The 23385-nt window shown below is 36.2% G+C and overlaps 1 protein-coding gene across 1 annotated transcript in view; it reads left to right on the forward strand.

Moving 5' to 3' along the window:
• CFTR (CF transmembrane conductance regulator) overlaps positions 1-15401 on the forward strand; it is a 195913-nt gene extending 180512 nt beyond the window's left edge. Inside the window, exons 24-27 of the mRNA XM_054564044.1 lie at positions 711-800; positions 12961-13133; positions 13745-13850; positions 15069-15401. Of these exons, the coding sequence (XP_054420019.1) occupies positions 711-800; positions 12961-13133; positions 13745-13850; positions 15069-15269 (570 nt within the window). The 3' untranslated portion in view covers positions 15270-15401. The remainder of the gene's footprint in view (positions 1-710; positions 801-12960; positions 13134-13744; positions 13851-15068) is intronic.
• The last annotated feature ends 7984 nt before the right edge of the window (positions 15402-23385 follow it).

Consider the following 23385-nt stretch of genomic DNA (forward strand, 5'->3'; position numbering starts at 1 on the left):
ATACAGAGCAAATATAAAATTTTTTAAATTTAAGAAAACTAGGTGGTAAGTACATGGGTGGATATTATATTTTAAAATATATTTTCTGGTGGTGAGGAGAAGGCAGAGACAAATGTATTTGAAAAAATAAAGAAAATAAATTAGACACAATGGAATACTACACAGCAGAAAGAGAAAAAGAACTACTAAACTTCACAACAGCATGGATGGAACTGGAGAGCATTATGCTAAGCGAAATAAGCCAGGGGGTGAAAGACAAATACCATATGATCTCACCTATAAGTGGAACCTAACCAACAATACAAAGATGCAAGGAAAATAACACCAGCAACACTGAAAGGAAAAGAAATCAATAGAGACAAGAGGGAAGGAGGGAGGAGGGGCGGGGAAAAGGAAGGGAAGGGGAAAGTCAAGGAACATATAGCAAGGACTCATGGACAAAACCAAAGGGGAAGAGCTGAGGGAAGGAAGGAGGGAGGGGGCAAGGGAAAGTGGTGGGGGGTGGGCAGAGACAAATGTATTTGAAAAAATAAATTAAAAGAAAATAAAAGAAAAGAAAAGAAATTAAATTTAAAAAAATAAAAAAATAATAATGTAAAAAAATAAAATAAAATATATTTTCTGTTTGAAATATTTCACAATAAAATGTAGGCAAAATAAAAATCTATTTGGTTATTCACGCTTTACTCTTTTTTCCCTTGTTACTATAGAAAGTATTTATCTTCTCTGGAACATTTAGAAAAAATTTGGATCCCTATGAACAGTGGAATGATGAAGAAATATGGAAAGTTGCAGATGAGGTAAGGATGCTAACTTAAATATTTTGAAAAAGGTAACATATACATAGTGGTTGTCATAGCGCAGATAATTTTACACACCTGTGCATGCATGTGTGTGTATATAACTTTAAGATGAAGAACTCTAACACATCTAGAGCACCCACCCAAGACTTTGGATTAGACCTCCCCCCTCTCTTCAGTGTTTAGTTTCCGTCTATCAAGCCCCAGAAATAAGATTTCTTTGGCCCTCCTCCTCACCAGTGTGCATCAATGAGACATGAACTGGGAGAGACTCAGATGCCTACAGCACCAGGATTATTCCTGATACAAAGAATCACCTCTCCATACATTTCCTGTCTGGATTTTGAAGCTTCCCTACCGTAAGGAGGAGGCTTTGCTTTGACATGATGTATTTTTCTGGGAAGCATGGTTTTAGCACAGAAGGATAATGATCATTCTAGATCATCTGCAGATGACTATAGTCTTCTCTGGAAGCCACCAGCAGTCAACTGCCTTTGGGAATGTGTTGGTTCTGAGTGCTTCTAAGCATGATGCCAATAACCTAGATACCACATATGCCATTAGTCCTTGAGGTCATAGGGCATATATGGATTAAAACAAAATGATAATTCCTAAATAATACCCTGTATTTACTCAGTAGGTGGTTTATTATAATTGAAAGCATTATACACAGGAATCTAGGGTAAGGACAGAGAGCTAGAGTAAACTGCTTGGTTCTTTTAACAGAACACCCAACAGTAAGTGAATTGACAATTGTTGAAATGTAGGCATCATGTTAAGGTAAGGGGGAAAATAAATTGCTCTACCTCATTAAACTTGAGGTTTAAATTCACAGTTCTGTTTGGCAACAGACTACAATTATGGGACCAAAGAATATTGAGATCAAAGGTCTTCTTAGGGAACAATATTATTTCACTATTTCCTGCATTTTTGTTACTTGTTGTAGCGCAGTTCTATTTATCCCAAATGTTCTTTCCTTTTCTGCCTTCATTCACAGTGGATCTTGCCAGGAGCTTTGAAATGTCTGTGTGTTAAACACCTACGCACTGAATGCCCAACCTTAACATGTCCCTTAAATGCACTTAGAGTAACCGTTTTCAGTATCAAAGTTTCCTTATTACCCAACAAACAGGAGTTTTTTAAGAAAACATTAACTAAATTGCAAGTGATACATTTTAAAATCTTTGATGTGGCTTCTGAGAAAACTATAGAAACACAGTGTGGTAGGAGAAAAACTTGGGAAGGAAAACATTAAGACTATAAAATTTGCAAATATTGCCAAGTCACAATAAAATTCATGGAAAATCAGGATCATAAATATATCTAAAATTTTAGGAGACATGGTTAAGATTTTAAATAGCAATAAAATGCACAAACTTTACCTGTTTTGATTTTTATTTGATAAAATTGTATTGAGGTATTATGATTTTACTGATCCTCTTTTTAATAGTTTGCTCTTCAAAAATGGAGATGTTGATGCTGTCCTTTATTAATGTCATATGCTTTGAGCAGTGGTGATAAGTTTTTCCTGCAGAGACCTGAAAATAGCATAGAAACAAATAAGCAACAGCCTAGAGAAGCTGAAAAGGCATTGTTTTCAAAGTTATAGGGCTTGGGCTTTAAGACGTAAAACTTATCCAAACAGGAACATTGAGGGATGGGTGTCAGTTTCTAAACTGGGCAGGATACTGGAAAAAGTTTAAACCAGAATGATCCAGGACAAACCAGGGTATATGTCATCTCATTGAGTCATCTCTATGACCTTGGTATGACTTATGTCTCTCAAGGGACATAAACTGCATAATGGCAGATACACAAACTGATTCTTATCCCAACAGCACCTCCTTCATAATTCCCCTTTCCTCAGTGAAGATCACTGTGTGAAGCCATGAGGAACATGCGTAGTAACTCTAAGGTTTGGAAACAAAACTGACCCAAACAGCTCCCTGTCCCTTTGAGCCCTAGGACTACACCTTCATCTTGGCACTCTGTGAAGTGAGAAGGTCTTATTTCAACACCCCAAAACAAATCAGAAGCAGATAGCTTCTCCCCAGAATCACTGACTTTACCAGCTGTATCAACAAAGAGACTCTCAAAACAGACTGAAACTCAGGGGGGGAAAAGGACCCCCTTAGCTTTGTGGCCCAATATAAATTGATAGCACTGTTTGAACTTTTTACATAATTTTTAAATTTTTAATTATAGGTAATATTATATTAGTTTCAGATGTATAACATAGATATAAAACATGTATATATCTTATGAAGTGACCATCATGATAAATCTAGTATCCATCTGACAGCATACATAGTTATTACAGTATTATTGACTACATTCCCTATGCTGTAATTTATGTGTGTGTGACTATTCTGTAACTACTGGTTTGCACTTCTTAAGCCCTTGCCCTTTTCATCCATCCCTCCAACCCACCTCCCATCTTGCAACCATCAAAATGTTTTCTGTATCTGAATTTGTTTCTGTCTTGTTGCTCTGTTTTGTTTCTACAATTTGAAATTTTTTCTTATTTATTAATATTTATTTTAAGTTTGCATTGAGACTGTTGAGAAGGGATTATTTTGATTTTCTAATCTATGATCCAATCAGTAGAAGGTTTGTTGGACACTTTGGATGTGAAAAAAAATTTGTCTACTAGGAATCTATTTACTAGATTCTTGCAATATAATTTATCCTATTTATAATGAAAAACTATTATAATCAATGTATAATTTGTAAAGTATAAATCCCTGAGGACAGGGTCTTACAGACTTTTAAAATCTTCCTCAGGATGTGGAATAGTATTTGTTAAAAACAAACTGAAGGAAAATATATCCTAAATTATACTTTTCCTTTTATTTATTTTGTTTTTTAAATGCTTCATGTAAATTAAAATCCTATTGCATTTGTCTTTATCTGACTTATTCCTCTCCACTCAGCACAATACTTTCTAGGTCCATCCATGCTGTTGCAGATGGCAAGATTTATTTCTCTTTTATGGTTCAGTCATATTCTATTGTATTTATGCAACATTTCTTTATCCATTCAAGCTTTTTTTTATTATTTCTATTTTCATGAAATATGTTCTCAATCACTTCACTTTCAGTCTGTGTTCAATCTGAAATAAGTCTATGTAGATCACTGTCATGTAAGGGTCTTGTTTTTTTATCCTTTTAGCTACCCTATGTCTTTTGATTGGAGCATTTAATCCATTTACAGTTAAAGTATTTATTTATTTATTTATTTATTTTTATTTTTCAAGATTGTATTGATTTATTTTTATAGAGAGGGGAAGGGAGGCAGAAAGAGAGGGAGAGAAACATCAGTGTGTGGTTGCCTCTTGTGAGCCCCTCACTGGGGACTTGGCCTGCAACCCAGGCATGTGCCCTGACTGGGAATTGAACCAGTGACTTTGGTTCAGACGCTGGCACTCAGTCCACTGAGCCACACCAGCCAGAGCCAGTTAAAATAATTTTTGATAGAAATGTAGTTATTGCCATTTTATTATTCATATTTTTAGTCTTCTTTTCCCCTTAAAGAAGTCCATTTAACATTTCTTGTAATACTAATTTGGTGGCAACGAACTCCTTTAGCTTTTTCTTGTCTGGGAAGTTCTTTATTTCTCCTTCAATTTTAAGTGGTGTCTTTGTTGAGTAGAGTAATCTTGGTTGTAGGTTCTGGCTTTTTATCACTTTAAATATTTTGTTCTAATCCCTTCTGGTTTACAAAATTTCTGTTGAGAAATCAACTGACAGTCTTATGGGAGCTCTTTTGTAGGTAAATAACTGCTTTTCTCTTGCTGCTTTAAAGAAGATTCTCTCTTTGTCTTTAATCTTTGGCATTTTAATTATGATGTGTGTTGGTTATGGGTCTCTTTGGGTTCATCCTGTTTGGGACTCTTTGCTTCCTGGCCTTGAATGTCTATTTCCTTCACTAGACTAGGGAAGTTTTTCATCATTATTTCTTCAAAGGGTTTTCAATTCCTTGCTCTCTCTTCTTCTGGTATCCTTATGATGAGAATGTTGGTATACTTGATGTTGTTCCAGAGACCCCTTAAACTATTCTTACTTTATGGATTCTTTTTTTCTTTTTGCTGTTCTGATTGGGTGTTTTCTTCTACCTTTTCTACCAAATCTCTGATTCAGTCCTCTGCTTCATGTAATCTATTGTTGATTTCTTCATTTCAGTTATTTATTCTCCATTCTTACTAGTTCTTTTTTATGTTTTGTCTCCATTTTTAAGTTTCCTATCTCTTTGTTGATGTTCTCACTAAGTTCATCTACTCTTCTCTTAAGTTCACTAAGCATCCTTATAACCAGTGTTTTGAACTTAGCATCTGGTGGGTTGCTTGTCTCCATTTTGTTTAATTCTTTTTCTGGCTTTTTGTTCTGTCTTTTTTTGGGGGGGCAGGGCATGTTTCTTTCTCTCCTCATTATGGCTGCCTCCCTGTGTTTGTTTCTATGTATAAGGTAGAGCTGCTATGTCTCCTGGTTTTGGTAAAATTTGGTGTCATATACAACCCAGTGGTGCAGTCTCCCTGGCCATCTGAGCTGGGTGCTCCAGGAGTGTCTCTTGTGTATGGTGTATGTGCCCACCTGTTGTAGTTGAGCTCTGGTTGTTGTTGGCACGTCTGTGGGAGGAATTGACCCTCAGACTGATTTGTTGTGAGATCTGCCTGTGATTATAGGCAGAAGGAGCTATGTGAAGGTGCTGAAACTATGAAGCCAGATTTACCTTAGCATGGCTCTGGTGCCTGCTGAGTCTGCCTTTTGAGTGTGTCATTTTTGGAAGTGGTTGGGTGGTGCTCTGGTGTAGCCTGATGCTGGTCACCAGATATATTGGTTCTGGGGCCTCTTGGGAGGTTCGGACCAATATCAGTCACTACTGTGCCCTGCTCAGAGCCACCTGGTATAAGCTACAAAGTGATCTGCAGATGGTTGCCACTTGATTTGGACTTGTAGTGTCTGGGAAAGGCTAAGCTATGAACTGAAGCTGGTTGCTACTAGCCGCAGACTTAGGGATGCTTAGCCAGTGGTACAGGACATGCTGAGGCTATATGCTGCTTTTTGGGGGTTTATTAATCTTTGGAAAATTTTAGAAAAGTCCAAAGCATGAGCCAAGATAAGCCATCTGAATGGAAAAGCCACCTGAAGCTGCTTAGCTAAGGCTACAAGTTGGGTGTTGCAGGGTCTTAGGGAATCACCAGGGCAGGGCAAACAGTGTTAACCAGGAGACAGAGACTCAAATATGGCTCCTACCTTCAGGGAAAGGGCTCAGCAAGGGAACAACATAGCTCTACCCGTGCTTATGTTTGGGAGAAAGCTGCCCCTCCAGTTCTTGCCCTAAAGTCAGACAACTCAGTTCCTCTCTGTTTTTTCCTGGTACCATCTGAGCTCCTGCCCTAGCCCTGGAGTTCAGAATGAGTGAGTCCATCAACATGTAAATCCATGTGTGGACCCTTCAATAATACCCGAGACTCCAGAACCACTGTCTCCCTCAGCCACAATAGCATCTGATTTGCATAGTCATAAGTTATGGGGACTCCTCTTCCCAGAACTACAACCCTGGGCTCAGAAGCCTTGTATGGGGATGACTACTCATTCCTCAGCTGGGACCTCCACAGCCAAGATATTCCTCCCAAGTTTTTACTGCTACATGTGGGTGTAGGACCAGCCTATTCCATGTCTTTACCCCTCTGACCGGTCCTGACGTGGCTTCTTGTATACCCTTAGTTAAAGAACTTTGTTCAGCTAAACTTTAGGCTGTTCTCAGTGATGGCTGTTCTGTAGTTTAGTTGTAATTTTGATGTGGTCATGGGAGGATGCAAGTACAGCATCTCACATCTTCGCAAGGACAAGCACCTTATGTCCATAGAAGTGAGTTTCCTATGCTCACCACCCACACAGTTGTTATGTGTTCCTAATCCCAGTGAATGGCTTCACCATCCTTCAGTTGCCCAGAGGTAAGACCTGGGACTTATTCTTGACTATTTCTCCACATGTCAAATCATGTTAAGGCTGTCTCCTGGAAATATCTAAAATGTATTCACTTTTATTCATCCCTACATGACACCACTACAACTCTCATGTGAATTTTTAAAAGAGGTTCCTGGCTAGTTTCCCTTTCCTGCAGTTCATTTGGCTCTTTGTAGCTCTGATGATCTTCCTAAATCCTGCATCAGATCTCTTGTGTCTCCCTTCTTGTGGCTCCTTATTTTCCTTTGAACAAAGTCTGTATTGCTTAAGGTGGCTTACAAGGTTTTTTGTGATTTGGTCTCTGTCTGCCTCTCTAAATCAGTCTCCAACCTCCTCCCCTTATGGTGATCCAGCAATACTGAATTTCTTTGGTTTCTCTAAAGTACCATGTGCTCTTTGTTCTCCAGAAGCTTCTTCCCATGCTGTTCTCTATAGCTGGAAAACCCTGCCAGCCCTTCACTGTCTTTCACCACAGCAAGCTCCTATTCATCATTCACCTCTCCTTATACATTGCTTCTTTCCAGAAACCCGCCCTGATGCTGCAGGTCTGAAAGAAGAACCTTTCTAGGTGTAACCCTAGGTCTCTCCACCTTTAATCACATTCTTCACACAAGGTAGAAATTCATCTCTTAATTTGTCCCTGTAGCCCACCAGATTGTAGATTCCTTAAGGGCAGGGATGATGTCTACTCACTTCAGTATTTCCAGTGCATAGAATAATATTGGTCACATGGATGGTGTTAAGTAAATATCCATTGAATGAATGAATGATTTAACTTATTTAAATAAATAAATAATTCATGTATAATAAATTATGAAAACGACCTTGTGATGAATACACAGCAGGTGTTACCATTACTAATGAAGATACTGAGTCTTCAGAAGTCAGAGAGACTGGGCTAAGGTTATTGGTGGATGCAGGAGCAGAAGCATCCTTTGACTTCTGGTTCACAGGCTTTTAGCACAGTGAGCTGTCTCAGTGTTACTCATAATCCAGATAGCAGGTCTGTTAGTTTCAGACTAACTTTTTTGGTAATTGATTGCTTATAGATTACTTATAAAATAGTTCACTTTTTTACACATTCTTAGCCAAGTAAATTACTTCACAGAATAAGCTAAATAGCAGAAATAGTGGTCTTTTAAGTTAAAAATTTGCCCTGGAAAATTTGCAGAGTAGCACAAAAGGATGTCTAAAGATGTTCAGAGTGTTTGTTGTTATAGTTGTCTACTAATGGACTACTTAGCGCAACCACAATTCACTTTTTCTGATTTTTTTCATGCTTGTCACAAGAGCAAACTCTTGCTCCACAATAACATTCCAGAGTGCAGAAATAGCAAAAGTCAACATTTTGAAGAAAATTCCTGGTCCTTTACAGACTGTTAAATGTTTTTTAGTTTGATATGTCATAAAACAAAATTCTTTCTTTCTAAATAGAAATTTGGGAAGTACATATGATTACTTGAAGTACTTGACAGTGTAAAGCTGGCAGAGTCTTTGGTCTGAAAGTCCTTTTATCCACAAATAATTCATGTTTTTATTTATTTTTAACAGTAAATTAGAATGAAAATCATTAGAAATGTTTAGATTCTGGTAATTTTTAATTCACCTTAGTTTGGACAGAAGTAAGCTAAAGTTTGTGTTTTTTATTTTTATTTTTAAAAATTGTTTATTTTCCATCAAACTTATTTCCATTCTGTTTAAGATTTTGTGAAAGAATAGCTTAAGACAACTCAGTGGCTGTCCCTAACTATTCAGTGGTCTGAGCAGTGGGAGCCACAGACCAGTCTTCAGTGGCAGGGTGTATTTATTTTTATTTTATTTCTAATTGATGGTCAGTGCATTTTATTTAATCAGCACAGTACAAAAATAAATAAAAATAAGTGAAGAGGAATTTAATTATAGCCAAACTGAGCTTCATGACCTTGTCAGATTATAAACCACACACTTACAAACATACTACACATACATACACAATGAAACAAATATAAATTAATATTAACAATACCCACAGTCTGTTCAAAGAATAGCTAGAGAAGAAATTGCACCAAAAACCAACATACATCCCACATTGTATAATTAGCAGTTTCAAATATATAACTCTGAAAAATTCCTAGTGAAAAAAATTGCACATTTTATTTTCATTGCAAATTTAACAAGGGTTGAAACAAAACTAAATTCTAATAACTGCATGGAAAGAATATATCAACTGTTCAGCTTTATAAGAAAGAGAGAAACCAAATCCTGAACTATTATTTCTGACTTGTTCTGTGCACAGGTGTAATTATTTTTAATCTATTGAAAAAATGGATATGACAATATTATAAATAATATGTTGGCAATATGTATATGTGTGTATATATTTTTATTTAAGGAATTGTGCTGCTAAAGATCATTAAATTTAGTGATCTCCAAAGCAATTGCCATTTCATTCTTCTTTCCCCCCATAGCACTTACGTTTTTGAGCAGTAATTTCCCACATTTTTTCTTTCCTTCTGGACTATGAGTTCTTTCAAGGCAGACCCTAGTGTTATTCATCTCTGAATCCCTAGGCCTGCCATAGTATCTAAAACTTAAATTCTCCTTGAGTCTAGTAAGGAATACATGACTAAGCAGTCATTTACATTCAAACAATCAGTAGGCTAATTAAAGTCATTTTTATTACCACATAGAGTTGATAACAATAACTTTGTATCTTTTAAAAAATAATTACTAGTCTAACTTGCTTCTTATTTTCTCTCCAAAGCCTATCACAATATCTGGCATAAAATAGGTAATTAATAAATTTGTTAAATGTTCACTGACTTCAAAAGTTAAAGTTTTACTAATTTATGTTGATCTTTCTTTAGTGAATGTGATTTTAAAAGATTTTTTCCACTTAAGTGAGTAAAAGAGTGAGATAGAAATATTGCCAAATACAACCCCCATTGATTTGCCTCACTATCATTCATTTTTAAAAATGTTATTCTCTAAACATTGACAGTGACATATATCTAGGTATATAATTATATACCTGTAGTAAAGAAATAGTTTTATTCAGGAGAAACATATACTTGCTTAGCCCTTCATCACAGGGAAGTGCAAAGTATCACACAGTGAAGTGGCTTTTCTACTAGGATCCTGGGAATCAGTGTATGATTTATGTGAGTCTAAAGGGAGAATACATGCTACTGTATTCACACCCAAATCTCAATCTTATTACTAAGGGTATGATGTAAATAAATATCACTGCAGCATTTCCTGCTAACTTACTTCTCTAGGCAACTTGTGATAGGTAGTGTTTCAGTGACCAGGCCCATGTCCTTGGGATTTCCTAGTCTCCAACAATACTAACAGTTACCATGGATTAGGTGCTTACCATGTGTCATATTCTATGGCAACCTCTTTCCACAAATTACCTCATTTAATCCTCACTACAAGCCTTTGAAATCTATATAAGCCTTTTCCCATTTTTTTCAAGTGAAGTAGATGAGACAAAGTAACACAACTGACATCATCAGCAAATGAGTGGTGGGGTACAGAATCAAAACCATTTCTGTATGATTTCAGAAATCTAGTCTTTAATCAGTACAATACTTTGCCTTTTTAATTGAAATATAATTGATATACACATTGGTCATTATATTGATTTCAGGTGTACAATATAATAGTTCAGTAATTGTATATGTTGCAAAATGATTACCACAATAATCCTAGTTAATATCCATCTATTCTATACTTTTCTTGATGGTTAGCTTGAATTTTTAAAAAATCCTCAAGTACTGCAGATTGATCTGAAATAAAATACTGACATCTATCAGTGTTAAAGAACTTCTAATTTTGTAATTTGATCTCTAAAGGATTTTATAGAGTCTTAAATATAAGAAAAACAGGCAAAGTGACTTGTTTTAAATGACACTCTGCCTTGACAGACCACACTCATTTATCATTTGTTATTCTTCCTTAGGTTGGGATTCATTTATCATTCATCTAAACCGTGTTTGTTTTGTTTGGTCAATATTCCAGAAGCTCAGTACTTATTTGTTGAGCAAATGCATGAATGAGTTGAGGCTCACAATGTGTCCAATATTAGCACTAGCAACACAGAGCTGAAAAGCACATGTGTTTACCCTCAAGAACTGATGATCTAACAGGGAAAACTTGCACAAATGGTACCATGGCTAGGTGTCTGGCTGCACTAAAGGATGATTAAGATATTTGGAAGGGTATGTCTAGAGGTATAAGGACCTGCACACTGTTTGGTGGTGCTGGAAGAGTGGAGGGGACTCAATTCTGCATACCTTATGTGGCATCCGAGAGAGCTCAGTTTTATTCTGTCAGGAAGATATTTAAAACAAAGAAGATGGTCAAACCTATATTTTTAGAAGGATCCCTAGGGTGTTTGCATAGTGAATTGGCAAACTGACAATTTTGGATTTATAGTATGATGTTTAAGAGATTAATGTGGCCTGTCCTAGGGTCCCTGCAATAGGATTAAGGATGAGGAGAAGGATTTAAGAAGTATTTAGAAGATGACCAGGGAGAAGATAAGAATTAAAAAAAAAAAATCATTAGTTTCTCCATGGTAAATGATGCCCTAAGAATGAATGAGATCTCAAGAGAGTTTAGAGAGTTGTGGGTTAGGAAGATAAAAATTCAAGGGACAGGAGGAGAGAGAGTTGCACACACATGGTAATAAGTAAAAATAGTCATAGATTGTGTGATTTCTCATAAGCCAACTAATAGATGCTTGAAGAAGAGAAACATGTTCTGTGGTGTGAGTCAGAGGAAACAATAGATGCACACTAATGTTTTGAGATTTTTAGATGACAAAGGGGGTAAATATTGTATAACAGCTAAAGAAGAATGTGGAAGCAAGTGAAGGTTTGGGTTTTGTTTTAAGATGAGCGATAACTGTAGCAGGCTTACAGACTGAAGACAAAGAAAGAACACAGGTCCTCTAACTACCCCCTTCCAATGTTCTCCATTCACATTCTCAGCTGCATGGACCCAAAAGTAGTGTTCTGTTTGAGTCTTCTGGGCTATATCTGAGTAGTCCTCTTATCTAATTAATATGTTTACATTCCCTGACATCTCAGAAACTCTTTCCAGAACTAATGAATCCTATAGTGAGGTTGCTCTAATGAGAAACCAGTCAGGGGAAGGAATATCATCTCTAATACATATTATAAGCACACAGTTAATATTTTCTAAACAAACGTGGTGATGCAGGTCATCTCTGAATTCATCATTGAACTCAAGAGTCTTTCTTAAAGCCACTATCTCATTCTTTCTATGTTACAGTTAGTATTACATCTTACCTCCCCACCCTAAACCTCAGACTTCCTAAGAGCAGCAGACAATTATCTGCATATCTCTTTAGGCCTCAAACACTCAGCAATATTTGGCAAAAAATAAACATTAATGCACATTTATCTGAATATGTGATAGAGAGCCAAGACTTCAGTCATTTTTGTCTTATTTTGAAAGAATGGGTTTCACTATCTTGTTGGCATTTTCAATCTATTTTTTTCTAGGTGCCTTATGAAAAACAAGCCATTGACCCTAACAGTACTCTCATATTCCACCTCAATATCTAAGCACCTTTAAATCTCCTAATAATGTGTCACCATTTTAACTCCAGCTTTTTTACTTCATGGTTTTATCAATTTCTGAAGGTCATTTTTTATGAATTACAGAGATGGATAGCAAGTTGCCACATACAGTTTTAAAAAGCTCTCTAATTGATCCTTTTATGCCACTTTTCATGATCTATTTTGACAGAGTCAAGAATGGAAAGTAGTGTAAAAGAATCTCTCATGATGGAATAAATAACTCCATCCTCTGTGTTATTTTTTCTAGCATGCATTCAGCTGTGGTGTGATTGTGTTTGTTTTTATAACCCTGATCCTTGCAGGGGTCATGTGACATTTATCATTTCTTCAATCTTTATTGGAATACCTGGCACATAGTAGACAGTCAATGAAAATTTGCTGAATGATGAAGTTCAGAAATGAAACAAGTCATAAGATTGATCCTTTAGAGCTATCAAGATTATACAGATTAGACTCTTGTTCAGTCTAACCCAAATAACAAAAGTGGCAGGGGTTGATATGGAATTTAAACTTTTAGAACTTCGAGTGTTTTTAACCTTGTGTTATCTTAACTGCCCTTTCTAAGCACAGTATTTTTCTCTCTCTCTCTATTTTCTGCAGGTTGGACTCAGATCTGTGATAGAGCAATTTCCTGGGAAGCTTGATTTTGTCCTGTTGGATGGGGGTTTTGTCCTAAGCCATGGCCACAAGCAGTTGATGTGCTTGGCCAGATCTGTTCTCAGTAAGGCAAAGATCTTGCTGCTTGATGAACCCAGTGCCCATTTGGATCCGATGTGAGTTTCAGAATTCTTGGTATTTAATAATACAGTGGGAGCAAAATGATTGAGTCCCACTTCATAGTGACACAAATTCCCATTAGGCTGTCATGTCTGCAAGTGGAAGAACCTCCTTCAGCTATGAAATAATTGCACAGTGGAAAAGTCACCATTTGACATGAACAAGTGCTTATTTCCTAGTATAAGAGCCATGTGTTCTCTTCTGAGTATAATTTTGGAATTTCATACAAACTCTCCCCCTTGTCAATACATGATGAAATATTTAGTTACATAGGCATAATCTGATTATGATTTTTGTTTCTTTTCCACTTATACAACAGGAAATAGTTATAGCACAAAAGAACTACTAGTGGTTCTACATAATGAAAAAAATGAACCTCTGTGAAATTTTCTTCAAAATATTTGTCCTGTCTATTGATGGAAACTTAGATCTACCCCATGGTTGGAAATCTGATTGTGGTTGACTCTAGATCACAGTTATGTTAAAAGTATTTAAAAACAGATAAGTAATTTAAAAGACTAAGTCGATAGGATAGTAGGTATGTTATTAAGGGTAAAGGCAGATTATTTAATGTTCTGTTATGTGTGGTATTTTCTTTCCTTTCTAGAACATATCAAATCATTCGAAGAACCCTAAAACAAGCATTTGCTGATTGCACAGTGATCCTCTCTGAACACAGGATAGAGGCAATGTTGGAATGTCAACAGTTTTTGGTGAGTGTTTATAATTTACTTAAGACCTCATTTCTCTTCTAATTCTTAATAAAAATCTCTTATGTGATGGTTCCTTCAAATCACGGTAATGTACAATTCCTCCCTTAAAACATGTGTCATGTAGCCATTTAGTTAGTTTTACTCAAAATAGCTACACAAGTTTCTCACTTCGATATGAGCTATGACGTGAGGTTGAAATTCAATAAATCTAAAAGAGCAGCATATTACTAATTTATGTTAATAAATTGGAACATCTTTACTTTTTGAGTCCCTTATTTGAGGATCAAGTCAGAAGAAAGACTTAAGTCCTGATACTTTTAATAACTAAATCTCCCTTGAATGGAGTCCAGGACAGACCTGGATTGTCTTGCATCTCACATATAGTTTTAATGTGATAGCTGAAAGGCTCATTTCATTTTTCATTATTTGGTGCCCAGATGAGTACCTCTCCCAACCACATTCTCATTGTGCTTTCAAAACTGTCACAGATTCTTTCAAGTGATGTTTACAAATTCCCTTGGGTTTAGTCACAAGGAAGTTCTTGGAATGATGTATCACGTCATTTCTGCTAAGACTTTTGAGGCTGCTGGAGGTAAACACTTCCTTACCGAAGGACTGTTATTATCTTTATTATTACTAAGCTTCAGGTGACAAATTAGGGAGCTGACTCACAACCTCTTGCCCTGCCATGATCAGGTTCAGGAAATTTGGTAAAACCTTTCTATTCTCTGGGTTTGGGTTTGCTCAACTTGAACATGTGAAGGAGGCATATTAAACTCAGGCACATCTTGACCAATTTGGAATTAACTTTCAAATCCCTTGTTGAAGAGGTTCAACTATCGTGCTATGGACTTCCATTAATTTTTAAGGTAATATATAAGGAATCTAATAAAAATCATTCTGGCTTACAAAGCCCCCTAGGTTTCTCTAAAGTTCTGTGAAGAAGTATATTGCTCAGTACAATCCTAGTTTAAAACAAAAATCTTCCAGATGCTAAGTAGAAAAGTTACAGGTAATTTCACAGATGGTGAAAGCTTGGTAAAGCAAGAGGAAGAAGGACTCACCAGTGAAGCAAAATCTCCCTGACTATTCAGACTGCAAGTCTCTGCACAGTGTGTTTTCCTTTTAGCTTTTATTTTCCTCAGAACCTATGCCACTTTCTGTCCTTGCTCGGGTCTTGCCTTCTCTCCAAGACCTCACTAACTGCCACTTCCCTAGGTCATAGAAGAGAACACAGTGCGGCAGTATGATTCCCTCCAGAAACTGCTGAGCGAGAAGATCCTCTTCCAGCAAGCCATGAGTCCACTGGACCGCCTGAAGCTCTTACCCCATCAGAACTCAAGCAAGCACAAGTCTCTATCCAAAATCACTGCTCTGAAGGAAGAGACAGAAGAAGAAGTACAAGAAACCAGGCTTTAGAAAACAGTATGAATATTTGCATGCAATGCTCACTAATGGAGTTGTAGGAGAAAACAGTTTATGCCTCAGAAAACAAGGATAAATAATGTTATTTTTCAAAAGAAAACATCTTGGTAAGAGGAATTAAGGATGTCCCCATAGGTCTGGATGAATTGCTTCCCGGCAATGGTAAAATTGTGTGAAAGGTACTTCAAATCCTTGAAGATTTACCATTTGTGTTTGCAAGCCAGATTTTCCTGAAAACTTTTTCTCTTTGGTAGTTATTGGAAAGGTGACTGTAAATGTCAACCAGCTTAGTTCGACTTATTCTTTAGTGATATTTCTTGATTTGCATTATTGGAGAACTGTAATCATACTATTTAGAGATACAATTAACTGAAAACTTTACTGGTTTATATTCCTTTTTCTCTACTCTCTCCAAGATATTTAACAACAAAACTATATAGTCTAATAAGTATTCAGACTGTCCCATTTCCAAGCAAGTATTAGAATACTGTGAGAGTTACAAGACAGTCCATCAACATTATGTAATGGCAACATCTAAGTATTAGTCAGGACAAATGACTTCCGGAATCCTAGAAATCAGGGTTAGTACCATATTGCTCTACCAAAAATTTGAATAATTCAGATATCAGAATACATTCTTTACCTGGAAAAGAGGCTCTTACACAATGTAGGGGGACAGGCTAGATCCCTTCGTGTGGAAGTTCACATGCCTTTCCCCACCTTCCAGAAAGTAACAAGGTCATAAAACCTCTTAACTGAAGGATGGCCAAAAATTGGTGCAGAAAAATCCTTGTTATCACAGAAGCTCCAGGTAGTGAACACACAGGCAGCTAAGCAGTGGGGGCTGCAGGTATGCATACCTGAAACCTGAAAATCTACATATAAATGAAGTGATGTCTTGTGTTTTCAGTCTCACTGTACTGTATATACTGAGTGGGACAGGCAATGGGAGACATGTTGAAGAATCAATCATGAATTAGCTTTTTATGCTTCTGCTTTATAATTTTGTGATGCAAATGAAATTTTCTATAGGAACTACTATTTATTCTAATGTTTAAAACTCATAAATGGCTGTATTTTAAGAATGATTTTATTATGAATTATATTTGTATAAAAATTTATATTTGAAATTTTGACTTTTAATGGCATTAGCTATTTTTATACATTAAAACTGGGGGAAAGCTTAGGGTGTTGTTGACTGGGGGCTGTGAAGTACCTCGAAGGTGTGGAGAGAAGCATTAGGGCTCAAACAATTGTTGTACACACCTGGATGATTTCCAGCGAGCACACATGTTCCCTCTTAGGTGCAGCTCTAAAGAAAATAGTACCACCAAAGCTGACTACTCCTGTCAAGGACACACTACCCTCCAGCTTCAAACTAACCCTTGAATTATATTTGTTACTGTAAGAAAATATCACTTGTCAATAAAAACCATATATTTGTGTGAAACTTAGCTCTTTTCAGATGTGTTTCATTGATCATGTTTCTTACTTCAATCTTTAAGGATCATGGAGCACAAACCATGAAACTCCTTTAGATACGTCCTCTTGAGAATCTCACATGAATTTAGACACTCTTAAAATTATTTCTTTTAAAAATTGGGGTAAAATATGCATAACCTAAAATTTACGATGTTAACCATTTTTAGTGGTCTTAAGTACATTCATATTGTTATACAATTATCATCACCATCCATTTACAGATCTTTTTTTAATCTTGCAAAACTGAAACCCTAGCCATTAAACAAAAACTCACTATGTCTCCCTTTCCCCAGCTTCTAGCAATTTTTACCTCATATGAGTAGAATCATATACTACATATTTATCCTTTTGTAACTAGTTTATTTCACTCAGCACAATGTCTTAAAGATTCATCCATGTTGTAGCATATTTCAGAATTTTCTTCCTTTTTAAGACTGGAATAATACTCCACTGTATGTATATACCACATTTTGTTTATCCATTCACTTGTACATGCACACTTAGGTTGCTTCCACCCTTTAACTATTGAATAATGCTTTTATATAAACATGGGTATACAAATATCATTTTGTGTCCCTGCTTTCATGAGTTAGGATACTTTTCAAATTGTTTTTTTGTTTGTTTGTTTGTTTGTTTTAAAATGGACTTTTAGAACAACAAAAAATATTCCACAACTGTTCATTTATTTCTTTGAAAGCTTATTCAAATAGCGGTAGTTTTCTGATAGCTCTTGATAAGTAAGCAAATCTCATCAAAGGAAATAGTATTTCTACATTAAACCTGGGTGGCTTTTCATTATCCAAACCTCTGTTTTTAATTGGTGAGGCTTCTTTGGCCCTTTTCCTTCCTTGCAGAGTTTATTTTTCTTTTCCTGAGGAAAATCTGCTGATGCCTTTATTGTTTTGGGGGCAGGGGTACATCAGGAGCTCTTGGTGGCTACGCAGGATAATGGCCATGTGCTGATCCCTGTGGCACTTGTTCTTGAGGGTCCTGTGCAAGATCCTTCTCAGGATGGCCTGGGTGTTCTTGTTCATGGTGGTAAGCACGTAAGAGGTGGCCTGGTTTCGCTAGCTGTATCTCTGCTACAGGACAGCCACCACGCCTTTGCCAGGGGGAAGCAGGAGGAGAGGTGGGCCTTCAGATGACTAGGCTCTGCTCTGACTTCTGCTTCTTCCTCTTGGTCCAGAAGCTGGAGCATGCTGCTCCACCACCACCCCACTACAGGTGGGCGGACCCTGCGGCAGCTGCTCTCGCTGTGGTGGCAGGAGACTGAAAGAGCCTTCCAGAGTTTCATGAAAGATACAGATGCAGTGTGGTAGATGAACAACAGGTCCCTAGGAGTGCCAAGCCCTCCATCCCTACCTTTACTTATTTGGAGAGGTTTGTTTTCACACTTGACCCCAAGAAGGCAGTTTAAAGAGCATGCTCAATTCTAATTATTCCAGATAATTTTTAAAAAATTAATCTACTTTGTTTTTTAGGGCATTTTTAAGTTCACAGCAAAACTGGGCAGAAAGTACAAAGTCCCCATATACCTTCTGCCCCCACACGTGCACAGCGTCTGCCACTGTCAACAAAGTCCATGGTTTACATTAAGTTCTGTCTGTTTTTGCCTCTTGTATATTGTGTGTACATGCACTTCCATTGTTAGACACATACACATTAAGGATTGTTGTGTCTTCTCGGAGTATATTGACCACTTTATAATTATGCCACATCCCTCTTTATCTCTAATAACTTTCCTTATTCTGAAATCATCTCTATCTGAAATTAATAGAGGTATTTCCTCTTTCTTTAGGTTAATGTTAACATGGTATAACTTTCTCCATGCTTTTAATTTTCATGTGTCTTTCTATTATCCAAAGTGGATTTCTTATAGACAACATATAGTTGGTCTTGGTTTGTTATCCACTCTGACAATCTTTGTCTTTTAATCAGTGTTTAAGTCATTGCCCTGTTCTTTGTTTTTATTTTGACTGCCACATTTTTGTATGGCTTTAATTGAACATTATTTTATGATTCTATTTTCTCTTTCTTAACATATCAATTATGTACTTTTTTTTTTACATTTTAATGGTTTTTAGTTGTTGCTCTAGAGTTTGCAATATGCATTTACAACTAATCCAACTCTGTTTAAATAACATTATAATACTGCATGTAACTTATAACAACCTAATAAGTACCATATAAGAAGAAAATATTCCTAATTCCTCCCTTTTCTCCCTTCTATCATTGATCTCATTCATTTCATTCGTACATAAGCTTATGTCAGGATATTTATATATATATATATATATATATATATATATATATAACATAATTAATACAATGTAGCTATTATTTATTGAACAAGCTGTAGTCTATTCAATTAATTAAAAATAGGAAAAGTAAAATTTTAATTTTACTTTCGTGTGTTCATTCTCTGATGACTTTCATTTCTTTATGTAGATCAGTGTTTCTCACCTGTATCATTTTCCTTCTGTGTGAGATAGGGGAGTTCTATGTTCGGGTTCAGTCTTTTGGAGAACCTGTGCCCCTGGACTGTGAATTGACCAGGGCCTCTCAGCTTCTCCCCACATGCTTAGGTAGGACAGGATGGCAGGAGGTGGCTGGAGTTGAGTGTTTCCCTTTCCCCAGGTGTACTATGCTCTGGTAAAGTAGTTTCTCCGAAGGGTAATCCTTGGCATCCGGAGGTATATTTCAAAATGATTATTGTACCCCTCCTCCTGCTGGAATCCTGAGGAAATTTTCACTAATCTTTACTGTGAATACCTGTTACAGCTTCTGAAGGTAAAATTCATGAAAACATGGGTTTCCCTCCCCTGACAACGGGGTGCCTTAGACATTTCCTCTCTCAGGCTTGACTACACTGAGACTCTAGCAATACACCAGTTATGTTCAGATTTTCTTACCCTAGTACTAGATCCTAAGGAGGTTTCCGCTTAGTGGCTTCCACTCAGGCAAGTTGTATCTGCTTGTCTGTCTCTGCAATTCGTGGGGCACCAGTTTGCCTTGGGGCCCTACTTCTTTGACAGATCTAAGAAGAGTCATTGATTTTTCAGGTAGCACAAATTTTTACTTATTGTTTGGTTGGAATGTAGACTTCTAAGCATCTTACATGCCAGATCAGAAACCGGCCATCTTTCAGGTTCATCGTGAATAATAAATAAATAAAGGAGAAGAACTTTGCAAAGATGGAAGGAATCAAATCCCAGCTAAATGTGACAAAAGAAGTTGTAGTTCTGAAAGACCACTTTAAGAGGAAAAGCACTGAGACAAGAAGGGAAATTCAGTGTTGGCCACCCAGGCTACTTTGTTCATGCCAATACTTGGTTTTTCTTTATATCAAGTTTTCCCTCTTCTTTTTCTATTTAAAAATAAACTGTTTTTCCCCCACAGACTTCCTATTTTTGTCTGTTTGTTTTTTAAATCTAAGTCTTTAGTTTTGGAGGTTACTTTTTTCAGTCTATGTCCACTCCCACACAACACAGTGTCTTCATTGATTTCTCAGACCTTTCACTTTGTTCTTCCTCATTATGAGAAAAAATGCTAAAGCTTGAAGCAAGTACATTTCCTTCCAGTAATCAGGGACCTTCCAGGGTTGGGAAATTGCTACGCATTAGAGTGAAAAGCTAATAAAACTCCCAATGTAAATATTTTAGTAGTTTGCTAAAGAAAGAACCTCAAATACTATGTGGAAGACAATTTAGAATGAGGTTTAAAGTGCTCAATACAAAAACCTGTTTGACCTGTTAAAACAGGTGTGGATAATCACAATTCCCTATTAAAAGATGCAATGAGAAAAACCTATAAATTCAAGACAAATACATTGGGGCATGAAAACTTCAAATCATTTGTTTGGGAATTATAAAGTGCTTCCAGAATGTAGAGCCAGAGACCCTAGTCACTATCTGTCAGTTGACCGGGAACTGCGGAATCAGTATCTATGCACCTTCTCAGAGAGAAGAGAATTCTTGGCAGAAGTTTAGGATTATTGCTTAATTCTTTAGAGTAGGAACACTCACTTGCTTTTCAATAACTTATTTTTTCAAGTTATAAAATGATATAGTGCATTTGAGTGAATATGCTAATGCTGGCCTTTAATTTCATGAAGCAAATGAATTAATGCAACAATAATGCTAAATTGTTATTTGGATAAAAAGTTAAGACAATTTACATCTTCCATTCACCAAAGTACAAAATATGCACAGAAAATGCAGATGGACCTTTCAGAAGCGCCCCCTTGTGGAGATTTTGTTTTATTGTTAAGATAACTGATTTCTCAAAAGAACATTGAGACTCACACTCCAACTTAAATGAATTTCCACCATATGTTCTCTTTTGACCATTGTGGATATTGAAGGTAGGCATAAATAGTTTGGAGGTATAAACACCTTGTTACCTATGTTCTTTCCCTCTCACATTTGACACTGACAGAATAATGGAAGGAATGATCTTTAAATGTCAACAATGACAGATGTACTGACAAGTGGAACTAAAATTGAATTGTATTTTGATTTACCAATATTGGCACAAAGGGTTAAAAAATACATCTTCATTGTAATTAACACATGAAATTAATGTTGTAATTTACCAAAATTTTTACTATAAAGAAGTAAGATTTCTCTGTTTTATTAAAAAGAAAAAGATCAATACAGAAAGTGGAATGGTGGTTAATGGAGGCTTCGGTTTGGGGAAATGAGATGTTAGTCAAAGGGCAGACTTCTAGTTGTAAGGTGAATAAGTTTTGGGGATTTAATAATGTACAGTGTAGTGATTATAGTTAATGATGTGTTATGAACTTGAAAGTCACTAAGAAAGTGAATATTATATGCTTACCACACACACAAAAAAGCAATGGTAATTATGTGATGTGATGGAGGTGTTAGCTAATGCTATAGTGGGAATCATTTTGCAAGATATAAGTGTGTTAAACCAACATATTGTTCAGCTTAAACAAACACAGTAGTGTATATAAATTATATCTCAAAAAAGCTGAAAAATAAATTAAATGTTAAAAAATACCAATATATTTGGCCACAGCTGGTTGCTTGGTCATCATTTTTTGTGAGAGTTCTTTAATAAAAACCAGACTATTTGCCAATCAACCATCTGTCTTCCCTGTGCCCTTTTTCGGGGTAGCAGATAGCAGAGGCTTATTAATATTCTAAAGGAAAAGTTGTGGAACAAATTTGTGATCATAGGCAATTTTATTGTTAGGAAGAAATTTTTATGTTTGTTTCCTCATCTCCCATTTAGGTCAGATACTCCAGGCAGAGCAGGAACCAAAGTGCCCTTGCACAGACAGCGTTTTCCTCACCTGGGAACCCACACCAGGCATTCAAGCAATGAACCTAGCAATGTTGCCAAGCTATTCTGGGGCAAGGAAGCCACAGGTGTAAAATTAAACATTGCGATGAAACATTGTATGACTATTACATTATTTTACATCTTCTGGTCAATTAAAGTGTTTAAACTATACTAAAGTGAACATATAGTATAATAAACTACACATCCTTGTCACTGAGATTCAATACTTATCAACTCATGGCCTGTCTTATTTCATCTATACTTTCTTTACTTCCCTAGCACACTATTTTAAGCAAATCCCAGACACATAAATGTAGCTGTTTGCATCTCCAGAAGACAAGGACTTTCTCATCTTAAAAATATGTGTGTGTGTATATAATCTCCACATTTCTGTTGCCACCAGCAAAAAAAAATAGAATTCCTTAATATCCTCAAATATCTACTCCATGTACAAATGTCATTGTCTCTTTTTTTTCTTTATTTGAAATTCAAGTAGTACTCACTTTGCACAGTAGTTTGGGACTATAAAAATGACCATGCAAAGGCAAAAATAATTTAAATAGTTAATGGGAAAAGTATGATTATTCCATGACCTTTGGAGATATTAAAAATTAAAAACACTGTTGGTTATAAATATATAAGAAAATAAAAATGCTAGTAAAACTATATAGTACACTAACTTAAAACATTAGGAACATTGAAAAATAAAGTGTTTTATTTCTTTGTAAAATACTTATGAATAGTTTGAACAATTCTTGTCTTTTGGTTCTATAATTTACAATCTGAAGAGAGCATCTCTTCTATGTCTTGACAAGTTGTCATCACTTCCAACATTTTATCCTTTGAGACTTCAATGTTGTGAAAAACTCTTGGAGAAGAGTTTTAATGAAAAAATTTTAGCTGATGTCACTTCCTCTGAAACATCTTTGTCTTTTCATCACAACCACTTTCCTCATTTATGTTGCCAAGTTGGTGTTCACTCAGGTTCCTCTGGTAGCATGTCTAGCCTCTTGGATGGCCACGGTGGAAACATTCCCACTGTCAGCTCTTTCTTCTCTAACTCCTTTTACCTTCAATTTGAATTTCACTTCCAGCTTTGCCACTTTTGGGGCATGTTCATCTTTGTTGGCTATAGTTCCCTCTTTTGATTCTCTATTTTTGTAAAATGTCATGTGGGTTTATCACTGAGAGGCAACAAAACTATGTACTCCCCACACTTTGTTGCTTGCAAGTGTGTTGTATAACAGTTGCACAGTGACTGGTTGCCAACACACTTTGAAAGAAGTGACATAATTGGTCACTGATCATGATGCAAATC

The sequence above is a fragment of the Pteronotus mesoamericanus genome, unplaced genomic scaffold (genome assembly GCF_021234165.1).
Source record: "Pteronotus mesoamericanus isolate MK-2021 breed Mesoamerican mustached bat unplaced genomic scaffold, CSHL_Meso_final scaffold_85, whole genome shotgun sequence".
NCBI lineage: Eukaryota > Metazoa > Chordata > Mammalia > Chiroptera > Mormoopidae > Pteronotus > Pteronotus mesoamericanus.